Genomic DNA, 27,025 nt, shown 5'->3' on the forward strand with positions numbered 1-27,025 from the left:
ACCCAAAAACTTGATCACAGCGTGAAGAAATGTAATAAAACACATAATAAAAAATGCCAAAATAAATGGCCATCCTTTTAATAGCAGTGCATAGCAGTCTATGCTAAACGTACAATTCTAATTAGATATACATATATATATATATCCGCCTGTCTAGGAAGCTTATTGCAGTTGTCCAGTGTACTCACAGAGTCCTTTTACAATACAACAAAATAGAAAAAGTGAACTTTAATCCATAAGATAAGTGTACAAAATAGATATAGCAGAAAATAAAATTGACATCATTACACATTAAATGCACAAAAACGTACTATTTGTGATCCTAAGCTCATTCATCAACTATGGAGACCTTTAATTTTAAATACTCTTTTTTTAAGGTAAAAAAAAAAGGTCTTCATGAACAATAAAGAATGTTGTGTAACAAACATCTCTGTCTTTCATGTTTGGGTTATTTTTACAGGTGATGAGTTCCTCCATGGGGAAAGTGGCGGCGTGCTGTGAAAAACCAACTCAGTCCTCCAGTTCTTCACACTGTCCTTTCACCATGTGACAATCTGACCGTCTATCCACACTGTGTAGTGTGTGTGTGTGTGTGTGTGTGTGTGTGTGTGTGTGTGTGTGTGTGTGTGTGTGTGTGTGTGTGTGTGTGTGCGTGTGTGTGTGTGTGTGTGTGTGTGTGTGTGTGTGTGTGTGTGTGTGTGTGTGTGTGTGTGTGTGTGTGTGTGTGTGTGTGAGGCTATAAGCCCAGGAGCATGCCCATAAAGTCTGAACCGTTCTGTATTGTGACGGAGCCGCCGGCCGCGTTATCCACGAATATGGAGGTGTACTGACCGGCCTGTAAGAAACGAACAGATTAGTCAACGTTAAAAGGTTCAACATGTCCATTACCTTGGTTTTGCAATGTTTCTTGGCTCACCTGAAGCTCCAGGAGTCCCTGCACTCCCACTGTGAATATCTTGCTGTTACTTTCCAGTCCAACAATCATCTCCAATGAACTGCAGAACACACGTAGTATGTAAATATGAGTTCTTTTGTGTTTTTATCAGGGTTGAGGTCAATTACAATTGTCATCGCGTAATTGATAATTACATTTATGATGTATTTAAAAATGGAAGTTGGGAAAAAAAATTAACTTAATTAAATTCAGATAGCTTACTTTTTAATTGTAATTGACATGGAAATTCTATAAAAACTGTAATTTACAATTGAATCCGGCTCCAAGTTGCGCCACAGGAGAAAGTAAAAATGACAGAGAAAACATGAATTACTGTGTAAATAAGGGCTTCTCAACCTTGGGATGAGGACCCCATTTGCAGTCGTGAGACACTGGGAGGGGGTCGATAGATGCCTTCAAGAAACACCAAACTTGCCATATTTTAACCAATTTTTGACTTTTTCTTGCAATATTTTTGCTACTTTTTATGCATTTTTGCTACATTAGTCCCATTTCTTCCACTGTCATTGCCTTTTCTGCACAATTTTTCCACTTTCAACACATGATCAGCACTTATAAACCCTTTCCATTACATTTGCCACCTAATGTCGCATATGTTTACCCATTATTGTCACTTTTAACCTCTTTACACCACATTTCATGCTTATTTTTGACAATTTAACCATGTTCACAATTTGTTCTACCCATTATTTGCCAGTTCAAACAAATTGTTACTTATTAAATTACATTACCCCACCCCTTTTTTTTTAAAAACTTTTAAACCAATATCGACACTTTAAACACTTTTTACCACTTTTCTGTCCATTTTTAAAATACTATTTCTTTTTGTCACTATTAACCCATTTTATTTCTTTATTTACATCTTTAATATGACTATATACTATGGTGCATATAATAATGCACTTCCTGGATAACAGTTGATATTATTCAGATAAATAAAAAAATGTGGTTATCACAGATTCAGAGAACAATGGACCATCACCAACCCTAGCTCCTCCTATGATGGGCTAATGATTTGATTTTGTCTTTCAACGCTGATGCCAATTTCTGAGAAAGTTTTCTGCGTTAAAACACGGCTTCAGCCTTTAAACCCCTCCAGGCTCATGTTGAGAGGAAGGTTGTACCTTTTTTTTTATGGCACATCCATCACGTTAGTCTTTGCTCGAACAGCTAACGACTAACACGGCGTCCCTCAACTCATATTCATGCACGTTCACGTGTAGGAGGATGAGAGTGTGTAGAAGTAAAGCTGAGCACACGTTTGGGTTCACTAACCTCTCGTATTATTAATATATTTCCCTTTATTACCGCACAGAGCTCTGCTTTGAATTTTGATAAACTCTGATACGTTCTGGTTCTCAGGCCGAGCATCTCAGATCACTTCATTATCTGTCTCCCACGCCCCGAACAAGGCCGCTGCTGTTCTGCTAACAGGCTGCCCGGGGTGTCAAAGGTGAGTCCATAAAGATTAGTTGGGGCGACAGGGACGACGGCTCCAAACCAAAAGGACATTTCCAGTAACGACCAGCTCTGCTTTTAATACAGGAAATGCCAATCTGGTTCCATACAAAGAGTAACAGACAACACTTTTAACAGCCTGTAAATTTTGGGTGAAAGTTCCACCAGCATTAAACAGTAATGAAGTACTGCTGTTATAAAGGGGGAAGATAAACAAACCCACTAAACAAGAATGTGAGCAATGCACAGCGCGGCCGTTGTTGTCAGATTAATGACTTCTCGCTATCATTTTTATGAACTGTAGCTGGCGATTGGTGCGGGGGTTTGAGCTCAGCAGCGTGTCGGGACAAATCCGAACCATATGGTGAGCGCGGCGTCAGGTATAGTTACACGTTATTTAGATTAAAAGGGAGGAGATCCCAGGAGGCTCATCATCAACCTACGTGTATCTGTGGCAGAGCGACTCGATGCAGATCAGGACGCGGACGTTGTCTCTGGCCTTCAGCTGACTCTTGCTCCTCTTCACCTCGTTGTGATCTACAAGGGAGTGAAAAGAACCAGAGTGATTAGGTGTGATCACAGGCACAGAGCCAAAGCACACCATAGGTTTCATTTTTTTTGGTTTTAAATATTCGGCTTGAAGTCAGACTGGTTTCCCGTCCAGCAAAGAGCTTTCAAAGTGTGCTGTGTGCTTCAAAAACAGTGGTTTTCAACCTATAGAGCCTGTGACCCCCAAAATAAAGGTTCCAGAAACCAGGAACCCTCACTGTATCTGAAGGTGGTTGAACACAGACATGAACATTGAAGAACAGTCATGTGGAGACAGGACCATCTATAAGGGGGAATAAAGGGGAGAGATTTTTGGGGTCCATCCATAAAGTCAGTAAAATGATGGTCCATTGTTCTATCTGTGATAACCACATTTATTTATTTATTTATTTATTTATTTATCTATCTGAAAAACATCCACTGTTTTCCAGGAAGTTCATAATTTTCGCCATAGTATATAGTCATCTTAAAGATGTAAATCCTTGTTTTAATCAGGAATAAAATTGGTTAAAAGTGATGAAATGGGATTTTTAAAAAAACACAGAAATTTGTTAAAAGTTGCAATTTAGAGAAGGGTTCAAAGTGTCAATATTGGAACAATTATTAGGCACAGTTAGTTTAAACCAGCAAAAAATGGGACAAATTGTGATTGTAGTTAAATTGGCACAAATAGGCATGAAATATGGTGAAAAGAGTGTGTATATATCTTCAAAAGGATCTAAATCATAGTAGAACAACATTTAAAACTTAATTATGAAGCTGTGTGATTTATTCGTCTGTTTTTGATTAAATAAAAATTAAAAAAAAACCACTATTTTTGGCACCACAGCCACATGTTGTGTTGGTAGACATGTATGTTAAACAAGTCGTTTGAAATACTGTAGTTCAAATACATCTCTTATATCTGTCGGAGCAAGAAAAGCCATATTTCAGCCTATTTTCATCATTCTTTCTTGCCATAGTTTTGCTCCTTTTAATGCATTTTTTGCTACATTACTCCCATTTCTGACACTTCTCCATCAAATGTCAAATGCCTTTTCTGTACATTTTTCTACTGATAAACCCTTTCCATCACTTTCCCACTTATTGTTGCATATGATGACCCATTATTGTCATTTTCACCATATTTCACGCTTATTTGTGCCAATTTAACTACATTCATGATATATTTAACATTGCCCTCTACAGGGGGACACTCAAAAGTGTCCACAAGGGGGCAGAAAAGCCCCCTTGTGGACTAAAACTCATTTTAGTTCAGTGGCCAAATAAGGACCAGTTTGAGCTCAAGTGGACCACAGATTTTAGGGGAGAGACCAATTTTAACATTATTGTGCTCAAGTTTTCAGTATTGATTTGATTTTGATTTTGTGACCAATTTTGTGTAATTTTGTGGAAATATTTTAGAGAAATTGCAAGATTTCTTTCCAATTTGTGATAAAAACAATTTTTTAAAAAAAATGACTGCATTCATGTTATATAAGCGTGGGAAAACTTTGAGCCCCTAAAAATATTGTGGAGTTTTAATTTAATTTGTGAATTTGAGATATCTACAACTGAATTATTTGGTAATATACACGATAATGTGTTTTCTCTATGATTTTTACTGTATTCTGCCCCAAATGGCCCCCGGGCCATGGGTTTAACACCGGTGCATTAGAAGTATCCGCTCAACAAAGCAACCCTGTAACCTTCCTTCCCTCTGTGTCTGAAAATAGTTGAAATAAACAGAATCAGGAGAGTTTTGTTCCAAAAAGCATTTATTTCATCTTATCATTTGTTTTTCAGCCTTCAAGACGTCAGAGGCTCGGCCTCGACTGCCTCCCCTGACAAACTGCTGTGAATCTTATCTTTTTTTGTGGCTGGAGACTCTGGAATGTCTGACCAGAATCTACAACCTCAATAGAAACACAATTTATTCATAGCCTGGCCTTTTGTGTTATTTATTTTGGATATTGATGATGTTTCAAAGGATGTTTTCAGGGGTTGCTAATGCTTTTTTAGGTGAAATAATGTTTTTATTGTTTTTTGTTTACCTGTGAAAGACCACTTTGTATTTATGCATCTATATAAAGTTTGAATGCTTGTATGCAAATCTATCTAACAGGGTATTATTGGTCAATTAACAAATTTAAACTTCTTCCGTGCATTATGTTTAATCTGATTGGTCGACTATGATGTGATACATTCGATTGTTATCTGGTCATTTCATTTTTTGTAGTTTCACAATGTCCGTTGATCATTTTGAAACCAAAAACAATACTATAATTTAGCTGGTAACAGGTGTGGAAATATAAGAAATAATTTCTTGATTCAGAAATATACTCAAATAAGTACAAGTACCCATAAAAGCAACGTGAGTACTTGTAATCTGTTACTTTCACCTCTGCTAATTCTATGATTATGATCTGCTGATGTCATTCCTCTTGTAGCCACATAGACTGAAGTGTGTCCAGCTCAATCACTGATAACGTAATAACATTTCTATAGATTTGATGTTTAAAGGTGCGTTCACACTGAAAGTGACTTCTGCTACTCTGGTGAGTAGAATACATCCACCCATCCATCCATCCATCCAGGGGGCATGGGTGGATGGACCTCCCGATCCACGAACACCTCCTCCAGCCGTTCTGGGGGGACCCCGAGGCGACACCAGGCCAGCTCAGAGACATAGTCCCTCCAGCGTGTCCTGGGCCTTCCATGAGGCCTCTTCCCAATAGGACATGCCTGAAACACCTCCCGAGGGAGGCGACCAGGAGGCATCCGAAACAGATGCCCAAGCCACCTCAGCTGGCTCCTTTCGACGTGAAGGAGCAGCAACTCTACTCCGAGCTCCGCCCGAGTGACTGAGCTTCTCATCCTATCGCGAAGGGTGCGCCCAGCCACCCTGTGAAGGAAACTCATTTCAACCGCCTTCATCCGTGATTTTGTCCTTTCGATCATTACCCAAATCTCATGACCATAGGTGAGGGTAGGAACGTTCCTACCCTCACCTATGGTCATGGACTAGAATACATTCAAAATAACTTTATATTTCTCCTTCCCTGCACGCTCAGAGCTCTGTTTCTCCAGTGTTGTGTTTTCCTCAGACAAGTTCACAAAACATGTCTCGTTCTCACAAGAGATTCTCTCTCAGTGTCAAACAATCTCATAACAAAGTTCTTGCAGATGTCCTCTCCCCTCAGTTATGTGATTAGCCATTAGCAGCTTTCCTTTTTTATTCATATAAGAAATCTGTGTTGTGATTGTCACTTTTTCTTTTCCATGAGAGAGACCTCTTCATCTGTACCTTTTTGTTCATGCCAGAGCTCTGGAATAAACTCCACAAAATAACTTTTGGTTCATTTTTGACTTCATTTTAGCAGAAGTATAGTGTATACTCAAAGATTACCATCAGATCAGCCATGTTTTATGTGAAAATGACGGGCTTTGAAATTGGCAAGGTCGATGTAGCAATGGAGCGAGCAAAAAGCACGACTATGTTGAACCAACTACAGTCGTTGGGTGTAAACGCACCGTTAGGAATCTATCAAACAAGGTTTTAGGCATTAAGTGGCACAACTTAAGTCCTAAAAATGGACTCACCAAATGGTTTTGTGGTGAAACAACACAGATGAAAAATAATAACTTACCAATATGGACATTTGCAGAGAAGTGGTAGATACCAGTAACGGGAGCCGTGAACCTCCCAGTTGATTGGTCCATTCCTGACCCTCTGATGAAGGCTCCTTTTGCAGGGGGCTGAAAATCAAGGACTGCACTTTCAAAATGTGATTCATTTATTTTGTCTTCGCCATTTTTTTTTTTTTTTTTTAATCTAAGAAAATTTTAACAAACAAAGTTTTCCACATTCACAAACTGTGTTCACATCTTGAGCTAATACCAAAGTGTAACCCTCACTCCTTTAGCTTTGTCAGCCCTTTTTTTTTCTTCCAATACAGCATGCACTTTCAAACAGTGTCTATTTCTGTCCTCTCCACACTTTATTCCAAGCCAGAGACAGAGTGTCTTTTGTGTGCCACCCAACGAGTGATGTGAAGAGGTTTTTCTGAGCACAGAGGGCGTCTGCTGGATTTGCCAACGCCAGTAACCAGCGAGAGGATCATCCTCACATAATGGCCACATACAAACCAACCAACCGTTACCAAACACTCACTCACACACTCACAGAGTTAGGACAGTTATTTATTTAGACACAAGCAAGAAACAATGCTGGACCGACTCATCAAACAAACTTACCGTCTGAAAGTTCTGGAGCTCCACCAGAGTCTTTTTGTCCACCACCACAGGTCCCTTGAGCTTGCAGTGGAAAGCTTCTTCTATCCTGCGATGGGAGGTCACCCCCTCCAGGTTGAGCAGAGTTGTGGGTATCTGGCTAGGGTTTGCTTGTCTTTCAAGGGCCACTGCTCTCCTCTCTGTTGCCTCTAACAGAAAAGGTTTCATTTTTTTTTGTTACACAGCAATTTACAAACTAAAATGTTCTTCTTTCAACAACTTCTACCACAGAGAGGAGGTGAGCTGTGACAGTGATGGAAAATTGACGTTTTTTTTTTTTTTTTTTTTTACCTTTAATCATTTCTTTGAATTCCAGAAGGAGAACGTCCTGAGTCACTTCTGCCCCCGGGAAGCCAGGGGGTCCCTGGGGCCCCGGAGGACCTGGTGGGCCTGGTGGGCCCGGCTATTGGAAGACATACAGAGAGAAGAGGTTAAGCATTAAATTTGGGGCTTTATGAACCTGAATCAAACGTGTCTCACAGGGCGTTACCAAGGGTCGTTTCCGTTTGCGACACTTTCCAGGAAAGTTTCCCACTGGTCGTTTTACAAAGTCCATCCATGACCCGAGTGGATCCACCCTCTGATGATCCGAAATCTGCAAAGATTATGCAAGTGGGTCAGAAATTTGTATTTCTTTACAATGTTCAAAGCTTAGTTTTGTTGCACTTGAGACTGTTCTGCTCAACAGGTGAGCGACTAATGACAACATAAACTCATCTTTAACACAATGCTTTTTAGCAAAACATGGTTAAGTCCTTGTTTACGCTATATCAGTTTTTAGAAGGGAACTTTTCAATTGATGCTTTTCATTAACACATTTGAATTTCAACACACTTCGAGCAAGTGGCAGAACCAACCACCAACACTACAGTCTACCAGTGTCCTTTTAAGAGTAACTAAACCCCAAAAAATGCATTTGGGTATTAAGTACTGCTATTGGTTGAGCCTGGTCCAACTCTCAGCATTTTAGTCAAAATATTTCAAACTGGCATATTTTGTTGTAAAATGTCAGAATAACTGCCCTCTATGGGTTGAAACTTGGCGATTACAATTGAATTTTACCATTGGCTGAGAAGAGATTCTGTAGCGTTTTGGGACCATCTTGCATTACAAACCACCACTGTTGGCCCCGCCCCTTTTATGAATAACTAGCATCTGCTATCTGTGGTGAGTTGGTTGACTTGAGATAACTGTTAATGGAGACTCCAAAAAACTCCCAGACTCTTGAATTTGCCAACCTCGTGTGATTGGTTTTGATTGATTTCTTTTACAAAGTGGTCTAGAAAAATGGCCAATTATCTTGAATGAGTAACTAAACCCCAAAATTAATTTTTTTGTCGTGCTAAAAACATATATTTGAGTATGACATAGTTTTTGTGATTCATCTTGTCCAACGCTGGAGATTTTAGTCCAAATATTTAAATTTGGTGTATTTTGTAATAAAAATGTAAGAGTGACTGCCCTCTATGGGTTGAAACCCAGTTACTAAAATCAAATTTTGCAATTGGCTGAGAATGGTGGCTTCTTTCATCACTGTTAGCCCCGCCCCTCTTATAAAAACTAGCATCTGTGGACTCTGCAATCTGTGTGAAACAGCTTGAGTTGAGAGCATTGTGAATAGAGAACTATATGGAGTAGGTGTTAGCATAGCATAGATTGAGCCCAGCCCATAATCAAGGCATTTTTTGAATCACCACCTAGTGGCAGGTCAGCAAAAACCTGGGGGTTTTAGTTTCACTTTAAAACACTTGACACTGGACATGTCCGTCTGTTTGCTCCACTGATTAAATATTCATACATATGTTTTACAAGGAAAAATAATGTGGAAATGAGTGATATTGTCTCCAAACATGTCGTAAGGTTTTATTCCATGTCATATTGCAATTTGCAAGATTTTGTAGCAAGTTTGTGTGCGGTCGTTAACTTTTCCCGTCTCTTTGCTGCCTGTTATGGGTTAGAAAAAGTTGTGTCACTGCATGATGTCCCAAATCATGTATGTAAGTGTCATGTTGCCATTTTGGAAGATACAAATTATAGGTTCTACATGATTCTGTCTCTGCCTTGAAACGTTTGTTTACATCTTTCACTCAATGTCTTAATATCGGCCAGGTATGAATAGAGCAGACATGGGCAACTGCCGGCCCGGGGGCCACATGAGGCCCTCAGTTTAATTTTGTGCGGCCCCCAAAGCAAAGTTGGAAGGAATATGAAGGTCAACTTAATACACAAAGTACAGAAATGCACAAAGTACACAAAAAATACACAAAATGACTCATAAAACATAAAATAACAACAAAGACAGACAACAACCTCTTAAACAAAACAAAATGAAGACAAAAACACAAAACAACACATTACAGAATAGCTCCGAAGACGCACATCAACAAAATGACAGGAAAATACAGGAAACCACAAAAAATACAGAAAGTGAACCCAAGAAATGCACAAATCGACAAACAAAAATACACAAAATAACTCCAAGAACACAAAAAACAACAAAAACATACATATAATGACTCCAAAAAACAAACAAAATGACAGAAAAATACACAAAATTACAACCAAGAACACAAAAATTACAAAGACACACACATAATGACTCCAAAAAACACAAAATTACAGTAAAATACATAAATGACATTAAGAACTAAAAAAATAAAAAAAAACACAATAACCAAAAAGAAATTATAGAAAAATACACAAAATTACACCGAGAACACAAAAAATAACAAAAACAAACACATGACTCCAAAAAACACAAAATGTAAGAGAAATACACAAAATTACACCAAGAACACAGGAAATAACAAAAATACACACAACAACAAAAATGCAGGGAATGACCGTAAAAAACACAAAATTACACAAAAAACACAAAAATAGCAACAACAAAAAAACACAAATAATGAAAACAAATGTGCAGAGAACGACAGAAGAATACACAAAATTACACCAAGATCACTAAAATGACAACAAGAAAACACAAAACCACAGAAAAATGCACAAAATTACACCAAGGACACAAGAAATAACAAAAACACAAACATAATGACTCAAAAAATAGAGAGAATTACAGAAAAAATACACTCAATTACACTAAGAACACAAAAAATAACAAAAACACACACAATGACTGACTGCAAAACACACACAAAATGACAGGAAAATGCACAAATTTCATACCAAGAACACAAAAATATAACAAAAACACACGAAATGACAAAACATCAAAACCACAAATACAAAAAATAAAGACAAAACCCTTCCCCCCCTGTATCAATGCTCTAATTGGTCATTATTCTAATGCTGACATGAATATTGATCATGTGACCCTCAGATTAGATCCTGTCACATGTCTGTGGCCCCGCTGTGATAGAGGATCGTAGGCTTTAGGCATCCTGTTACCCTACTGCATTTCCATGCCCCATACTCAGAGTTCTGTGCATGTCTAGAGCGTCTCCAGACTGAAGTTTTGTGTCACAAGAGAAAAAAAACCACCATCTCATATTCTGTGCCACACTTGTGTGAGGAATTGTCTGAGTCTGCCCACCCCGTGAAACGGTTTAGTTTAGCCCCTGCCAGTGAGACGTTGTGCTTAAACAGCAATGAAACTAAATCTGAGTCATTATTTCTTCCTTCTCACCATCGCTGGAAAACTCTATATAACACAATGCAATGATGCAGACACCAATAAACGACACGTCTGCCTCTCTCTCTCTCTCTCTCTCTCTTTGCCTGTTCTTTTGCCAAAAAATGCAACATCATGTCTAATATGCTATCCCAGATATTTCGCTAATGTGCCACATCTGGGAATACGTTTCCCCAACGCGCTCAAAACAGGTTTTGTCAAGTGATTCATTTTTTTAGCACATGAACATTTCCATGAGCACCAACACTTAAAACTGTTAACATGTGACGTGTGGCCAACACTGTTCTTCCAAATCCAAACACATCGCAGTGTTTTCCCTCATTAGTTTTCCCAAAGAAAGTGTATCAGGGTGAACTGGGACAAAAATTCAGCCTTGGCATTTTCTGTCCAGACCAGTCCATTACATGATCATTAGAAGCTGTTATTAAGTCAGTGATGCTCAATATGTGGGTCTTTATGTCATGATTTTAATCATTATTTCCCCAGAAAACCTTAAAAGGGGAAAACTTTTTAACCCCTTTTTACCTATTTTCTTTGGCCATTTTTCAACTTCCTTTGTCCCATTTTTTGCATTTTTCAAAAAGTTTTGACACTTTTATCAGACTTTACCTACCTTTTTCCAATAAATATCCTGTTTTTCCTATTTTTTGTCCATTTTTGCAAGTTTTTATTCAATTTTTGTCCTTTCTTTAATTGTCTATAGTCACTTTTCATCCAAATAAGCTAACTTTTTCCCAATTAATACTACTTGTTTCCTTTTTTTCTTTACATTTTACCTCTTTTTGTTCCATGTTTGCCCTTTTTCATTTTGCCACATTTTGCTCATTAAAGCTACCCTTTGCCATTACATACCACCTGCCTGGTTCCTCTTTATTTGCCCATTTTTGGCCACTCGACTGCTTTTGACCCATTTTAGTCACTTTTTTACTCTTTTCTTGCCACGTTTTTGTCATTTTTGGCCACATGTTACTATGTCTGCCTCCACTCGCTCGTCAAAAAAACCAAATCGTAGCGGACCGGACCGGCATACTGGGACGATTCGGGAAGTCTGGCTTCTCTGTAAGTTGTGACATAATCTTATTGACTCCCGTTATGACTGAAAAGGTTTCACCATGCTGAAGAGATGTTGTGTGTTTGGCTGTTCGTTCAATGTAAAAAATAATACAGATATATATATTTTGATATCATAGGACAGATGGGTAAAAAGTAAACTAATTCCCATTATTTCCTACGTGTGCTCTCAACATTTCATAACCAGTAAGTGAACAGTTACGATGAAATGAGGATTTTAGGGGCATCTCGGTGGCTTTAGTTTTCATTCTAGATGGCAATATGTTGTATTCATATCCGTTGTTGCTCCGTTATAAAGTACACTCTGATTAATGGCGTGTGAGGTTTTTACAGCAGGGTTTTTACCGTGTGGGTTAAGGCAGGAAGACACTGAGTGATTTTTGTAATTGTAATCAGCTCCAGCTCAAATTGTACGACTCAATCACAGAGTCCGAATATTCACAGCTCACGATTCCTGTTCTCACACTGTACATCCATACACGACATGTTGCAGAAATGCAACGTACTGTGGCGATAGATGCGGAAGCACGAGGCAATGAGGACGGGTGACTTTTCACACACACCCAAATCTGCAGGTGGTGCTATTTTTAATAACTACCCTTCACATGCACAGCGCGCAGCGTCACTGCTGCGACCACAGACCTGACTCACGGTGCAAACACAACGATCACAACCATCTTTACCTTCTTCATTACACAAAATGAAGGCACAACTTCTATTTAACAGCCACTTCAGAACATGGGCAAACAAAGTGTACAATTCCAGTTTAAAGTGCTAAACAGAACACCACTGTGCACGTCCCCAATCCCTTGCAGCCGCTTCCTCCCCATGGCTGCCACAATACATATTAGAAGAATAAGACGAACTCTGAAGCGTTGCCATTAAAACAGAAGAAGAAGAAGAACTCGGAAGTGGAGAGACACTCGCAAAAAGAGCTTCAAAAAAGAAAAGGCGGCAATGTGATGGACCAGGAACTGGCTGGACAGACGTGGGCAGTACAGTCTGTCAATTCTACAGCGGTCCTATGGCGTGAACTGGTCCGCAGCATTGTGTGATACCCTCACGAGGAGTGACCAGGATTTCAAACATGTTTGATTTTCTTACAACCATGCGATTGCTGATCAGGAGCTGGTCGTGAGGTGTTAATCTCTTCCTCTGACCCCATGTATACTACACGATGCACAACACACGATTTAGCCGAGACTCGGGCCAATCCCAAAAATAGACGCACGAGTGAAAAATCGCCTCAAAATGGGCCAAAAATTGCACAGTATATGTCCGCCTTTACTCACGGGGTTCATTTATGAGGTAATTGTAAAAATCTGGGTAGATGAAATTGGGTCAATGTTTTGGATTGTTCATCCAAGTATTGACTGGGAGTGATAACTTAGCCTTATATTGTCCCCTGGCCTCTTCTGTAGTGTTTCTTGATAGTTGCATGCCATACTGGGATACAAATCACTCCTTTACTGAAATAAATATGTTTTTGTCATTGGACACACAGGAGGCGAACGGGTTAATTTCCCCCGTTTTTAGATGGCGCCCATTTATTTACTACCACAAACACTGGTATGCCAAATGGCCAATCCACCCCTGACGTGTTTGCATGGGAAGGAGATTATTTTTTACATCGTGAGGGTGTTTTCTGCTCATGTTTATGCTCTGGAAAAGCTCATTTAGAATAAATATTAGTGGTCTGGGATCTGTTAGGGAGATAGTGCAAAATGTTCCTTGGAGCTCCAACTGGCAGGGTTCCATTTTGGACTGAATGAATTCCAATTACAGCAAGCGGCTCCGGTCTTCCTCCAACCCCTCCCCAAGATGTCAAGAGCCTTCAGTTAAGATAGAAGAGGAGATAAAGACGAGCCGTGGAGGTGAGCTGTCTGAAATGGAATTTGTTTTAGGTTTGGCAGCGGGACACGGATCACTTATCTGCTAAACCAACATGCGCCTGTCTTCACTGTGAGAGACTCGTCTCTTGTTCCACCGCAACAAAGTAACTCCTTGTTTGTCTTTTCATGCACAGGAATAAAAAACTCTGTTTTCTCCTGTTTGGAGATTGGCCCCCACTCCCTCCGCCTCGCTCTGTCTCTCACTGACAGCAGACAAAATAAACAAGTTAACAGACGCTGTCCTGGCTGCCTGTCGGATTGTGTTTTTGTTATGATTTCTGGGGCTTGGAAACAGATAAAGAAGAATTCATCTATTCAACTTAATACTGCGTTCAAATGACAATTGAAGAGTAAACACTTTGCCTTTTATTTGATCACAATTATATACACAACATGCTCTGATAACATTTAATGGTTTCAATATTTACAGACAGCGAAGTATTAATTAAAGTTATTAAAGCTGATGATTAGTGTGTTTATCGTGGTTTATTTAAGAATTTAATTACCGGTATTTATTTTAATCGGCTAAACGTCATTAATTTTGTCAGATCAGTAAAATCCTTGAGAGCTTTTTTAATCCAGGGGCTAGTACACACACACGGTCCTATTTATTCTCACACAGATCATAGAAGTTGTATCTGCAAACAATGATTCTCAGTTGATTTAAAAATCAAATGTATAATTAACCCTGGATGCTAAACGTTTGGTAGCAACAGAAAAATATCCGGTTCTGTTTTTTCATTCCATCGATGTTCTCTCAAACAAAAATTATTTCAACAGCTAGTGACCACAGATGGTCTAGTTTTGTGCAAAATAATTCAAATACACAAAATTACTTCCAAAACAACAACAAAACATACACAATTACATTAAGAAAAATACACAAAAAAAATGATATATATACAGTATATACTGTATATAGAAAACACACAAGGATAGTAAAAATACACAAAATGAGTCCAAAAATATCAGAAAATTACACAAAACACCAACAAAAATGCATAAAATACCTCTGAAAAGCATACAGAATTAAAGAAAAATGCACAAACTGACTACCAAAATAAACAAAAATAACAGAAAAATACACAAAAGATCATTTGGTTTCCGTTTTATAGTCTTTCCCTAATTTAATGTCATGACTGGCTTTTAAACCTTCCGAAATAATGCAAAACATGTTTAAATGTGCAGTCTGCAATGTTGCAAAGATCTCCTCAAAGCTCCACCCCCTCCTCCTCCCAATCCTGGATGCCCCTGTCACAACTCCGCCCAAAACCACGCCCCCACAAGCTTGAACATGCTTTATATACAGTTAATTGAGTAAACTATTGTTATTAATGTCACATTTCTTTATTATCTGTCCGCCAAATGCACAACGTGCTGAGATCATGCAAGATGTTGCTCAAGGTTTGAAGTGAGGGTACATTCCATGTCATATTTTAAATTCAGCTTGATTTGGTTGAAATAAAAAATTGTCATTTCATTTTAGGAAGTCAATTCTGTTTAGTCCGTCTGTTTTCGGTGATCACAGCAAATCTGACAACCTAATGGAAGGTTTAGCTTCATCACCGAGCAACACTGACTCCACGCTCTGTCTTTCACAGAGGGGATTCACTGTCACTCTAATGCTGCGTTCACACCGAATGCGTCTTCTACGGCATCGGACGCGTCTGCTACACGAACGTTCCGTTGTCCGTGTTGACGGCCTGACATCATCGTCAACAAAGACTCTGACTTTCTTCATGCGAAACAGTCGCAGGAGTTCAATATTTTCAACTCGAGCGAATGCGCGAATATGACAAAAAATCGGAAGTGCGCCCGTACGGCCAACACTAATTCACGTAATTGCACGTGAATTAGCGAGTTGTAGTGAACACAAAGACAACCACAAAGCCATACAAACGGTTCATTGTTTTCTTGGAGATGAGCAGAAAGAAATCCACTCCGTCCTGACCTGTAGATCTTCAGCTTTTGTGGCGATTATTAGGTAACACTTCACTTTAAGTTTTATACATTACGCTGTCAATATCTGTCTTTTGCATGAATAAGGTGTCATGAAAGCTGTCATTAAGTGTTGTTTGCTAAATTATGGAGCTTTGTTGGTAATTGTTAGGTCAGGTGGAGGGATCTAGTGAGGTTAGGTAGGAGTAAGGTGGACCTTTCAGTTTAGGCTTAGGGGTTAGGGTAACGAAGGGTAAGGGTATAAGGAATTTCACTAATGACGCAAATGATAGCGTAATTAAAGATCATTTTAGTGTATTTGTATAATTTCCCACGACACACCTGACTACATTTTTTACAACATAAAAGTTTGTCTGAGGGGATGGTTTTCAAGGTTCTGTTTTTGTCCTTCATTCTAGCACTAAAAACTCTCATACTGTAACTTTAGCATACTAAAAACATTTTTGCAGTTTTAAATCATAAGGGTAAAGTAAGACCTTAAAAAAAGCTTGTGTAAATACAGTCAAAGTCAAAACTTTATGTTAAACAGTTGGTCTTCTATACATTCATGATTTACAGAGGTTTTGAGATCATCCTTATTTCAATGAATGCTTTATACAAATTGAAAATACATAAAGTTATAATTAGGTTTACATATATAATCAAAGATATTACTCATTTCCTATGTTGAAAAAAGGAATCCTATCCTTGCCAGTAAGCCCAACCACACTAAAAGCCTTCTACCATCTTTAACACACACCTTTGTAATTAAACTATTAAATCTTTTGCCCTGCAGGATTTTCTCTGCTCCTTGAATAAATGCCAAGACCAGAGTAATTATTACTTTCATTTATTTTTCTGTGCTGAGAAATAACAGTAAATCCCTGTGTAAATAATTGAGTCATCAGCCTGAGGAATGCCTGCTCGCTACGGCTTAAATACACAGGGTTTTCTTCTCAGTGTCTGTGTGGACTGTCAGAGCATTGCATGCACTGCTGACGGTTCGGATTGGCCCCGCATAACATGCCAAAATCTGTCTGCTCCATTGTACACAGGTGTCATCTCTGTCTGCGGCGTGAAGCTTCAAAGACTCCACGTATACGATGTGCTGGATGAGTCACAGAAACATCTCAGAGAGGTGTTGGCTCCTTCACTCGCAGCGATCTGCTGTGACATAAAATAAACGGAGGCTCTCACATAGCTCCGCGTTGGCACGCAGAATAAGCCGTGAACTAAGTGAGGAGGAGGGAGTGGCCCCAGGTATCAGTCTTTAAGGGTTGACGAATAAACAGCAGAGCTTTTAATCACACGCTGAAGTGCCAGGGCCTCAAAGTGGCCCCGTCTGTCAGCAGGTATGTGTTCACGCCTTCTGAGCACGGGCGGAGGGAATGTGTCGGGGTTTAGCGTCTAAAGGTGAGAAATGGTTAGTCTTTGGGACGCTGCTAATCCCTGTTGATGCACATTACGGCGGTGAACGTTGAATAATAGCAGCCATTGTGTTCATAAGTGAGAGAAAAATACCTGGACAAACATTCTTCCCCTTGCAAAGTCGTTCTTGTGTTGCCTTTTTGTTCACAGGTGAGAGAATGTGTCAAACTGTATGTTTTCTTCTGTCTGTAAATTACTTGTAACATCTATCTTCACACCTCTGGGTACAATGCAAGTTATTCAAGCTCCTCCCACAAGAAATCTGATCTTTCTACCAAGTCAAAACTTAAATAAAAGTGAGGAGCCATCATGCAGATTCCCCTAAACTGGTTATACGCAGCGTTTGCGGGAGCAGGGGGAGAATTGCCCCCCCAGTGGTCAAAAGTTTTCATTAGTTTTCCCAAATTAATTTGAAAAAATACCAATTTTTCTGTTGCCCAATTCTTCTTCACAATGTAAATGTGAAGCAACACTGCACCCAGCAGTTCATGTATGGTACTGCAGAAAAAATGAAGGAGAAAGTGGCCGCCAGCCTGATTTTATAATGAGTTTACAACATTAAACTAAAAATAAAGATTTTTAATGACATGGTTCAGCCTCACAGAAATAAAAAAGTTAGAAGAAATCAGGGCGGAGCTGCTTTCTTCTTATAAGACATTACATTTTATTATTTTTTTTACAGCAGTTCTACTTTAGTCCAGACTAAATGCTGGGATTCATTGGATTTTTGAATGTCTTGAGAAGATTTTGGGGATTCATTTTGATGGAATATATGGATTCCATCAAAATAAAGGCGAGGCTTGTTTATGTCGCCATTTTTTTTCCAAGTTTAACAAAATAATTGACTGTTTGAATGTTTGCTGTGATGATTGTGTCTTAGAATGGTTTATATGGTTAAAACCTGAAGATTCTAAGCTTTCAGACAGTATATGATACTTGTGATGTGATGCAGTATTTAAGAAGCATTTATTCCCTTACGCGCGTGAGTGAGAACATGCATTTTTGGTGGAAGTTAAGGGGTTTTAAATGACACGTTGACGCACATTTTTGTAGCCAACATTATCGATTATGTCACTAATTGTTTTTGCATTGTATATGTCACACACATTTTGGTTGGCTCGAATCTCGAGGCGGTCTATATAATTAATTCTATTTTTTCTTTTGCCCCCCCGGTAAGAATTTCAAACTCCGCCTATAGATTCAACACAGGTCGTCTGCTTTAAAAAGGAACCTCATGTTAATCCTTGTGTCCAAGATGTCGTTCTTTCTGTAATGATGATAAATAAGGGTTGCGTCAGGAAATGATCGAAGAGAAGGAATCAGAACCAGAACTTGTAACAGAGCACACATTAGTAAGAGTGCTCCAATACCGATTTATTGCACTCTTGAGTAAGGGCCAATGCTGATATCCATCTGATAATTCGATCATCTTTTTTTTTTTTCCTGAAATCGGATCAATTTCAGATGTAACTAGAAAAGCACTCGGAGAGCGCAGACCATCGCCAAGCAGCTCAAGCTGAGCCAACATGCTCCGGCCACGGTAACATAGTAAACTCAGGATTACCATGACTACCTGTCAACATTGAGATGTTGACTGAGAGAACCTATGACATCATCAACAAGAAGTTCCACAGCATGGATGGAAAAATAAATGGGATATATATACAGTATATATATATTTTTTTTTTTCTTTTGGTAGCCAGAACATCACCAAAATTGTATCACCCGTTCCTTGTCCCATTTATCAATTTTCCTGAAAATTTCATCCAAATCTGTTCATAACTTTTCAAGTTATCTTGCTAAAAGTCAGACTACAGATGAACGGAGGGTAAAACATAGCGGAGGTAAGCGCCGCTTCTGCACTTGGCGGAGGTAAATATCAGATCAAAACATCCCTACACAATACTGCCAAATTTATACACACACACTAGAGCACACGTGTCAAACACAAGGCCCGAGGGACAAATCTGGCCCTTTAGAGCATTCACTTCGGCCCACAAAGCAAAAGAGACAGCGTAAACAGTCCTTGTTTAAATTACCAATATATTCAGTTGTAAATAATCTCATTTCCTCCAAATACCCAAATTCATTAAAACACAATGTTTGCAGGGATCACAGTTTTCCATTACTTATACCACATGATGTCATTTTTAATACGAAATTGTTGAAGAATTCTCTTTTTTTCGAAATCCTGCAATTTCTTCTTAAGTTTTTCCACAAGACTTTGTCACATAAAAAGAAAAAATGGTCACAAAATCAAGCTACTTTAAGTCTCAACACTTTGTCTTTATTTGATGGAAAATATCATCGTTTACAGCAGCTTAAATCCAATAATTTGTTCCAACTGTTTCCTTCAAAATTTCCAAATCCACATCACACATTTTGAGTAAAACCTCATTCAAAACAAACTGGTTGAACAAATTGAAGATCTTTTGAGGTCTACAGGTGAAACTTGAACAGATCAGGTAGACCTTCACAGAGTTCTAATGTAATTCCTGATCAGTGACTTTCATCAGAGACATCATCGTCTTTCGCTGCTGCTTCAGCTTTAATGTTCAACAACTGATTTATGAACCTGTGAGTTATGATCTTCTTTACTCTGCCAGAGTCACTGTCTCTACCTGCAACGCTTCAGATCATGTGTTTATCGTGTAGAGTTTGAGGAAAATCATGTTGAATTTATTCGAGGTAATAAAATGGGAAATATTTCCCTGGGGCAGCGTAACACCAAAAACACAAACACAACTGTTAAAACATGCCTCTGGGGCTGCAGCCAGGTACGGTACTAATACAGCTCAGCACTCACTTTAACTATGATCTTATTCATGGAACCTTAGGGTGGGGTGCTGAATGTAAAAACTATTTTGAACATTTAGCTGATTTTTCTTTCAGTTGAGACAAAAATGCATGAAAAACAGCATGTTCTACTGTATATCAGTGTTAAAGGTGTGTACACATGAAAAATAAATGTAAACATTAAAACTAAAAGAAATCTAAATGTTGAATCTAAATATACATGTTAAATCTAAATGTTAAAACAGAGGACCTTGGAGGGTGAGGTGTATGGGGTGTGGGCGGGGCCTCGTGATTGACAGGCGCTGACCTGCCCACTTTGTATAATTTCTAAACATTTAGCTTTACACTTGGCGACTGATTTAACATTTATTTTTATATTTAATATTAACATTTACACTAAACATTTATATTTGAATAATAATTCATTTTGAATAGTGCTTTTTTTGGACACTTTACAGAATTTACATTTACATTTGATATTTAGATTTAACTTTTGTATTTAGATTTACATTTAACTTTTACATTTAACATTTAGATTTAACTTTTACATTTAGATTTATTTTCATGTGTGCACATTTTGAACAATTATATATAGAACATGCTGTTTTCAATGAATTTGTCTCAAATGAAAGAAAAATTAGCAAAATGTTCAAAATATATCAGCTCAGTGACTAAGTTTTTACATTAAGCACCCCATAGCTTGGTTTTTAGATGGTGGTAAATGTGCATGTAGATTTACAGAAGAAGAGGTGTCCTGTAATCCCTGTTTTTCACAATGCTCTCTGTGTAGTCGTGCATGAGTGGGTGGAAAAGGACAAATGCCATCCTGGGAGGGATTCCCAGGCTGTGAGGAATGAGGAGATCCTGATGACATGCATGAATCCACCCACCACACTCAAGGTTTACATCAGGATTTAATGCTGAAAACCAAATAATGTTGGCAAAGTTGCAAAGGTAATGAAACACAACCTGAAGCATAAATTCAACTTTTTTTTTTTTTTTTGTGTTCCAAGCCGTAATTACTCTGGTTCAAACAAGTTTCTGTGTCTTAGTGAAAGAAACTGAAAAGATTAGTGTTTATTTAACCGTTTCCTTGTGATATTATACATAAAAAATAAAAATAACCTTAAATATTAACTGAATTAACTTTGATGGCCGTGTCACATATGCTGTTACGTGTACAAATTATAGCTTTGAAGACAAAGTGAAAGCTTGTTTTCCCTGCGGTGGGTAAAAAGGAGCTGGTGTCTCAGGTACGAGCGCCACACAGTGTGACTGTGGCTCAGACTTAATGCAGCCTGTCATTAGATACTCATGTTTTTCTCTGACTCACTCCAGGTTCTGGACCACAGACGTTATAAAAGTGTAATTGTTTTTTTTCTACTTTAAGGCCTGATGTGGATTGTAGGCAGGGTTGGGGTCAATTATGATTGTAATAGCGCAATTTCTCATTAATTAAAATGATGACCTAATTATAATTGTGATCGTAACTGGAAAATTCTGTTGCTGTTGTAATCAGAATTGAACTGTAGTTGAGTTCAGATAATTGACTTTGTAATTGTAATTGCTGTGGAAATTATATAAAAACTGTCATAATTTAAATAAACGCTTGCACATGTGTAGTAACAATTACCAAAATATGTTTAGCTGTCAGTTCTCTTAAGGATCAATATAGCATTTAAAAAAAAATTAAAATCTAGTGGTATAGTGACAGAAAAAAGGCTCAAACACCTCCACCAAAAACATTAAAATCAATATTTTCATTGATTACGAAGCCTAACAAGGTAACCAAGAAATGAGAAACTAATGAGATGATAGATTATATTTTTTTTGTGTATTTTACCCATTTAAAACATGGGTCAAAACTGACCTGTTAGCATAAGATATGCTAACATAAAGCTAACACAAGATTTATAGGTTTATTCATCAAAGGCTCAGTAATTGTAATTTAATTGTAATTGAACACAAGGGGGAAGAGGAAAGTGAACTTTTATCAGGTTATTCATTTCAGGCTCAGCAATTGTGATTAATAGTAATTGAAATTTAGTAATTGAAAACTTAATTGTAATTGACTTTCTGATCGTAACTGAATTCCAATTGAAATGGATAATTGAGAATGTAATTGTAATTTAAAAAATGTAATTAACCCTGTAATTAACCCTGGTGACTACTTCGTCTGATTCCTGTGGGACTTTATTCTGCGTGGGTTGATTCAGAGGGTCCCACACATTAATCATCACTCAAGATGAGAGAGAGGAAACAAAAACCCTGGCCTGGGGCTAGAGCCAGCCATTACTCAACACACCAGGCGTGATGTTTGACTTGACTCCCTCCATTACAGCCATCACAGATCCACCACAGTGACAGATTCCTCTCGTCCTTGGGGTGGAGGGCAACAAACGTATACGTGCTGCTCCGAAACTGCACGCCGAGAGATCACAGTTGTTTGAAAAGTTTGTCATCTCATTTATAAAATAAGAAAGAAAGAAAGAAATTCTACCAGCGGCAGCGGCACAACTCCACACATCACTGTTGTGATCACTTTAAAATGGAAAATCTCCAGAGGAATGCAGGGTCGGTGCTGCTCGCTTGCCAGCAGCAGCCCACACATGAGACTGGTCAGATAGAACGCCATTTAAAACCAACTGTTTCCATTGGGCACAAGGGGAAAAAATGTAAATGTGGAGTGTAAATGTTTGGCTTGTGTGAAAATACAAATTTCTTGCCAAGACGGCTCCAATGGACGTGTTGTTTTCTCCAAGACCTCGCAGATGTGTAACAGGATAAACCTACAAACTGCCCAAGAAAAGCAACTCTGCCAGTTTTCAGCGTGTGTGGCATCTTGCTCTCGCTGCTTTTCCCGGAACACAAACCCAGAGACGAAGAGCGGCACCGACCAATGACTACGATGACCAAGCACTTACACAAACACCAAGATCAATCTCCGGTTCTTTTAGAAGGTGACAATGTTTTTTCAGAGACGCTTTGTGGCAAAGGGACTGCACCTTAAGACTTGATTATGTCATTACGGTCCAATTGTTGGTGATGGGGATGAAAGGAATGTGAGAGAGGGAGATAATCCCCACTGAGGTGTTCCCTTTCAGGACCCTTTCTATGAAGCTTTGTGAGGGGCTTATACGACATGCTGCCATGGGTTTTTCAGAGCCACATCGCCCCTATCGGATGTCCCCAGACACGGCGGAGTCGGCCCCCGGGCCTGAGAATGACAGAATCAATGGGGCTGGGAACTCCACCGCCCGCACAGCTTTTTAAATATCTATCCACCTAACTTTCCCATGAGTTACATCACAAGCTCATAAGGCAGCACAGAGGAAGAGGGTGGGGTGATGGGGGGTGGTGTTTGTGAAGACATTCTGCTCTCTGTGGCAGTGGTTCTCAATCTTTTCAGCCCCCGACCACCAAAATAAAGGTTCCAGAGACTGGGGACCCCCACTGTACCTGAAGGTGGTTGAACACAGACATGAACATTGAAGAACAGTCATGTGGCGAATCTGTGATAACCACATTTATTTTTTCATCTAAATAATATCCACTGTTATCCAGGATGTTTAATATTATTTGTGCCATAGTCATCTTAAAGATGTAAATCCTTGTTTTAATCAGAAGTTAAATGGTGGAAAAGGTGGTGAAATGGAATTTTAAAAACCACAGAAATTAGTTGAAAGTTGAAAATAAGAGTGGTCAAAAACGGACAGGGAAATGGCAAAAAGGGATTCAAAGTGTCAATATTGGCTTAAAAGCGGCAGAAAAAAGTAAAAACAATTAGTTTAAACTGGCAAATAATGGGCATCACAAATCGTGAATAGGGCTAAATTGGCAAAAAATGCATAAAATATGGTGAAAAGAGGTTAAAAGTGACAATGATGGGACATTAGGTGGAAAAGTGGTGGAAAAAGTTTATAAGTGCCGAAAATGTCTAGAAAGTAGAAAAAGAAAATTGCATAAAAAGCATTGAAATTGGATGGAGAAGTGGCAGAAATGGAAGTCAAAATACATTAAAATAAGCAAAAATAATGGTAAGAAAAAGTGATGAAAATAGGTTAAAATATGGCAAGTTTGGTGTCATTGCCGAAAAAGGTTAAAAAATAGGTAAAAACTGGTACAAATTGTTCTAAAAATATTCTTAGTTTCCTACAGGCATCTGGCGACCCCCTCTCAGTGTCTTATGACAAATGAGCCCAAGGTTGAGAACCGCTGCTCTACGGGACTGGACGGAGGAGTGATACACAAACTCCAGCAGCCCTCAGGGTTGACTTGAGGTCATCCTTCCATAGCTGCTGGTTTTACAGTCAAGTAAACACCACACAGTGTTCGACCACCACCAAAGGAGACCCCATGGTGTGGTTTGGTTTGGTGGGAGACGGTGAAGGTTACGGCAACACAGGGTGGTGGGATGGACGGGAAAGAGAGTATATAGGGCAGAGGGAATGCCAACGTAATGGGTGGGCTGAAGGCAAACAAACATGAGACAGCTATAAACCATCTATCCATCCATCCATCCATCCATTTTCTGACCCGATGGTTCCTTTTTCAGGGTCGCGGGGGGTCTACTGGTGCCTATCACTAGCTGTCATTGGGCGTTAGGTAGGAGTACACCCTGGACAGGGCGCCAGTCCATCACAGGGAAACACACATAGACAAACAACCATAATGGGCAATTCAGAGACTCGAATCAACCTAAAAGTCATGTTTTTGGATAGTGGGAGGAAGCTGGAGTACCTGGAGAAATCCCACTCAAGCACGGGGAGAACATGCATACTCCACACTGAAAGAATCCAAGTGTCAACCCCAGGGCTTGACCCAGGACTTTCTTGCTGTGCGAACCACTAAGCCACCGTGCGCCAAGCAGTAAACTATACATCCATCCATTTCAGACCCGCTCTGTCCAATTTCAGGGGTCTGCTGTTTCCTATCTCCGGCTCACACTAGTAGCTAAGCTGGGGTACACCCTGGACAGGGCACCAGTCCATCGCAGGGCAACACACAGATGGACAACCAACCACTCACACTCACATTCACTGCTACGGGAAATTTAGAGAATCTAATCAACCTAACAGTCATGTTTTTAGATAGTGTGAGGAAGCCGTAGGACCTGGAGAAAACCCACGTGCTTGCTTTCTCTCAGAATATGCCAACTTCACACGGAAAGGACTCAAGTGTCCATCCCATGGCTAGAAACCAGGACCTTCTTACTGTGCTAACCACTATCCACCGTACGCTCAGCTGTAAACCAATAGATGAGAAAGTAATGGAAGTACTGATAGTTGCACCACCACCACAGCAGTGATGCTGCCCTGGAAGACATGGACTATATAAGAATGAAGTGGCGGACACCCACAGCGCTCACTAATTGATGCATTGATCGGCCCTTAGATGTCCACATTCCTCACATTCCTCTGGAGGACATCATCCAGTTAGACTTTCACACATTTTCTTCCCATCCAACCTGTCTGGTGCTTTGACCTGTGCAGTCCAGCCAGGAAACCAACACTCACTCATCAAACCAGTTGCAAATCAATGCAAAAATCTGGTATTTTTAAATCAAGAGTTATTACCTTAATGTTTCCGCTGACTTCTTCACTGTTGGACAGGCTGGCGTTGTAGGTCTCGGTGTGCTGCGGCGTGGCCTCCTTTGGCCTTTTTCTCTCCTTCTTTGCAGCATCCGCTCCATCCAGAAGAAGAAAGCACTGAATCAAAAACACAGCAGCCAGCACGGCCAGAGGCCCAGCCGCACACCACATCTTCTTCACACTTGTTTCTCAAGTCGCACCAGAATCCCACAGGTAGGGTGTAACCTGGAGGTTCCAGGAGCTGAGGATGGAAGGAATGGAGAGAGGAGAGGAATGCAGCTCCAGAAGAGACTGTCAGTCTGACTGCTGCTGCCTGTTGATGATGATGATGAGTTCCCAGCCAGCCCAGCGTTGAGGGGGCACTGAAGTCCAGCCAGAAAGCCAGGGAGGGTTACTCAACTATGAAATGTGTCAGGCACAATGCTCCAAGGAAATGACAGATCAGTGCAGATCTGACAGCAAATAAACCCATTAGTGAGATTTTTCACGCTCTCTGCTCTGTTGGGGGGTGTGATTGTGGAGGGGCTGGGTTGGGGTGTGTGGGGGGGGGGGGTTTGTCGGGTGGTGGCAGAGAGTAGAGGAGAGGAGAGGAGGGGCCTGAGCCTGTGCCTTGTGGGGGGGGTAGTCTCTGTTTTCTCCTGGTTGTGGATCCAAGCTTTAGAACGCTGGCACGACAATGGCAACAGCAGTGATGCAACAAAAATACCCAACAAAAGTAGAGAGGAGGTTGGTGAGATCCAGAGGTGATGTTTCCCAGGTGTAAAAACCCTAAGGTGCTGCAAACACTTGAGATGCGTACATGTGTGGAGATGTGAAGTTGCTTTCTTCTTCTTCTTCTTCTTCTTGTTCTTTCGCCCGCTCTGTTGCTCTGCCTTCACTCTGCTGTCAGACTGTGGACTTTTATCATCTCCCATCAGCCCTCCCACCTCCAACCCTCATCCTGTCTCCCTCTCTCCCATTCTCTCTCTCTGTCTGCTGCACTGGTTCTAAACTGGTCCGTCATTGGGACCCAACATCACTCTTTCACCCTCCTATTATCCTCAAATTAGTGCAGTCAAAAGAATAAAAAAAGTGTGATTAATTATTTTTTAATCTCACCTAAAATTGCTGCTGAGCAATACAGTTATTGAACACCAAACTTGTTGCTTTTTCTCTCCTTCAGATAATAATATGTATCCACTGACTTTGTTCATTCTCAAAAAATGCTTTGGATTTCCAATACAGGATTGGAGTTTTGGTCAGAATTCTGGTTTTCCATTTTGTGAGTTTTCTCAAATTAGTTTTGGCTTGAAAATAAAGAATAAAAGAAAAGATGTTCTTGCATAACTCCATTTTTTTTTTTTTTTTTTTTTTTTTTTTTTTTTTAAGTGTAGATATTGGAATACAAAGCCATATTTTTCCATTTTTTCCAAATTTTTGGGGAAAC

The 27,025-nt window shown here is 39.5% G+C and overlaps 1 protein-coding gene across 1 annotated transcript; it reads right to left on the reverse strand.

The window, feature by feature from the left end:
• c1qtnf12 (C1q and TNF related 12) lies at positions 1-26,460 on the reverse strand. Its single transcript, XM_028452307.1, has 8 exons — positions 25,585-26,460; positions 7,725-7,829; positions 7,526-7,637; positions 7,199-7,383; positions 6,592-6,700; positions 2,857-2,950; positions 917-995; positions 1-835 (listed from the first exon to the last, which is right to left on the reverse strand). The coding sequence occupies exons 1-8, from the start codon at positions 25,768-25,770 to the stop codon at positions 737-739; spliced, it is 969 nt and encodes a 322-aa protein (XP_028308108.1). The 5' UTR covers positions 25,771-26,460; the 3' UTR covers positions 1-736.
• Between the last annotated feature and the right edge of the window lie 565 nt (positions 26,461-27,025).

Source organism: Gouania willdenowi, chromosome 7 (assembly GCF_900634775.1).
Source record: "Gouania willdenowi chromosome 7, fGouWil2.1, whole genome shotgun sequence".
In the NCBI taxonomy this organism is placed as follows: domain Eukaryota; kingdom Metazoa; phylum Chordata; class Actinopteri; order Blenniiformes; family Gobiesocidae; genus Gouania; species Gouania willdenowi.

Coding starts and splice junctions, on each gene's coding strand:
- c1qtnf12 (XM_028452307.1), bottom strand. CDS start 25,770: ATGTGGTGTGCGGCTGGGCCTCTGGCCGTGCTGGCTGCTGTGTTTTTG. Junction 7,384..7,525: donor ATTCAAAGAAATGATTAAAG/GTAAAAAAAAAA, acceptor CTTTTCTGTTAG/AGGCAACAGAGAGGAGAGCA. Junction 836..916: donor AGGGACTCCTGGAGCTTCAG/GTGAGCCAAGAA, acceptor CGTTTCTTACAG/GCCGGTCAGTACACCTCCAT.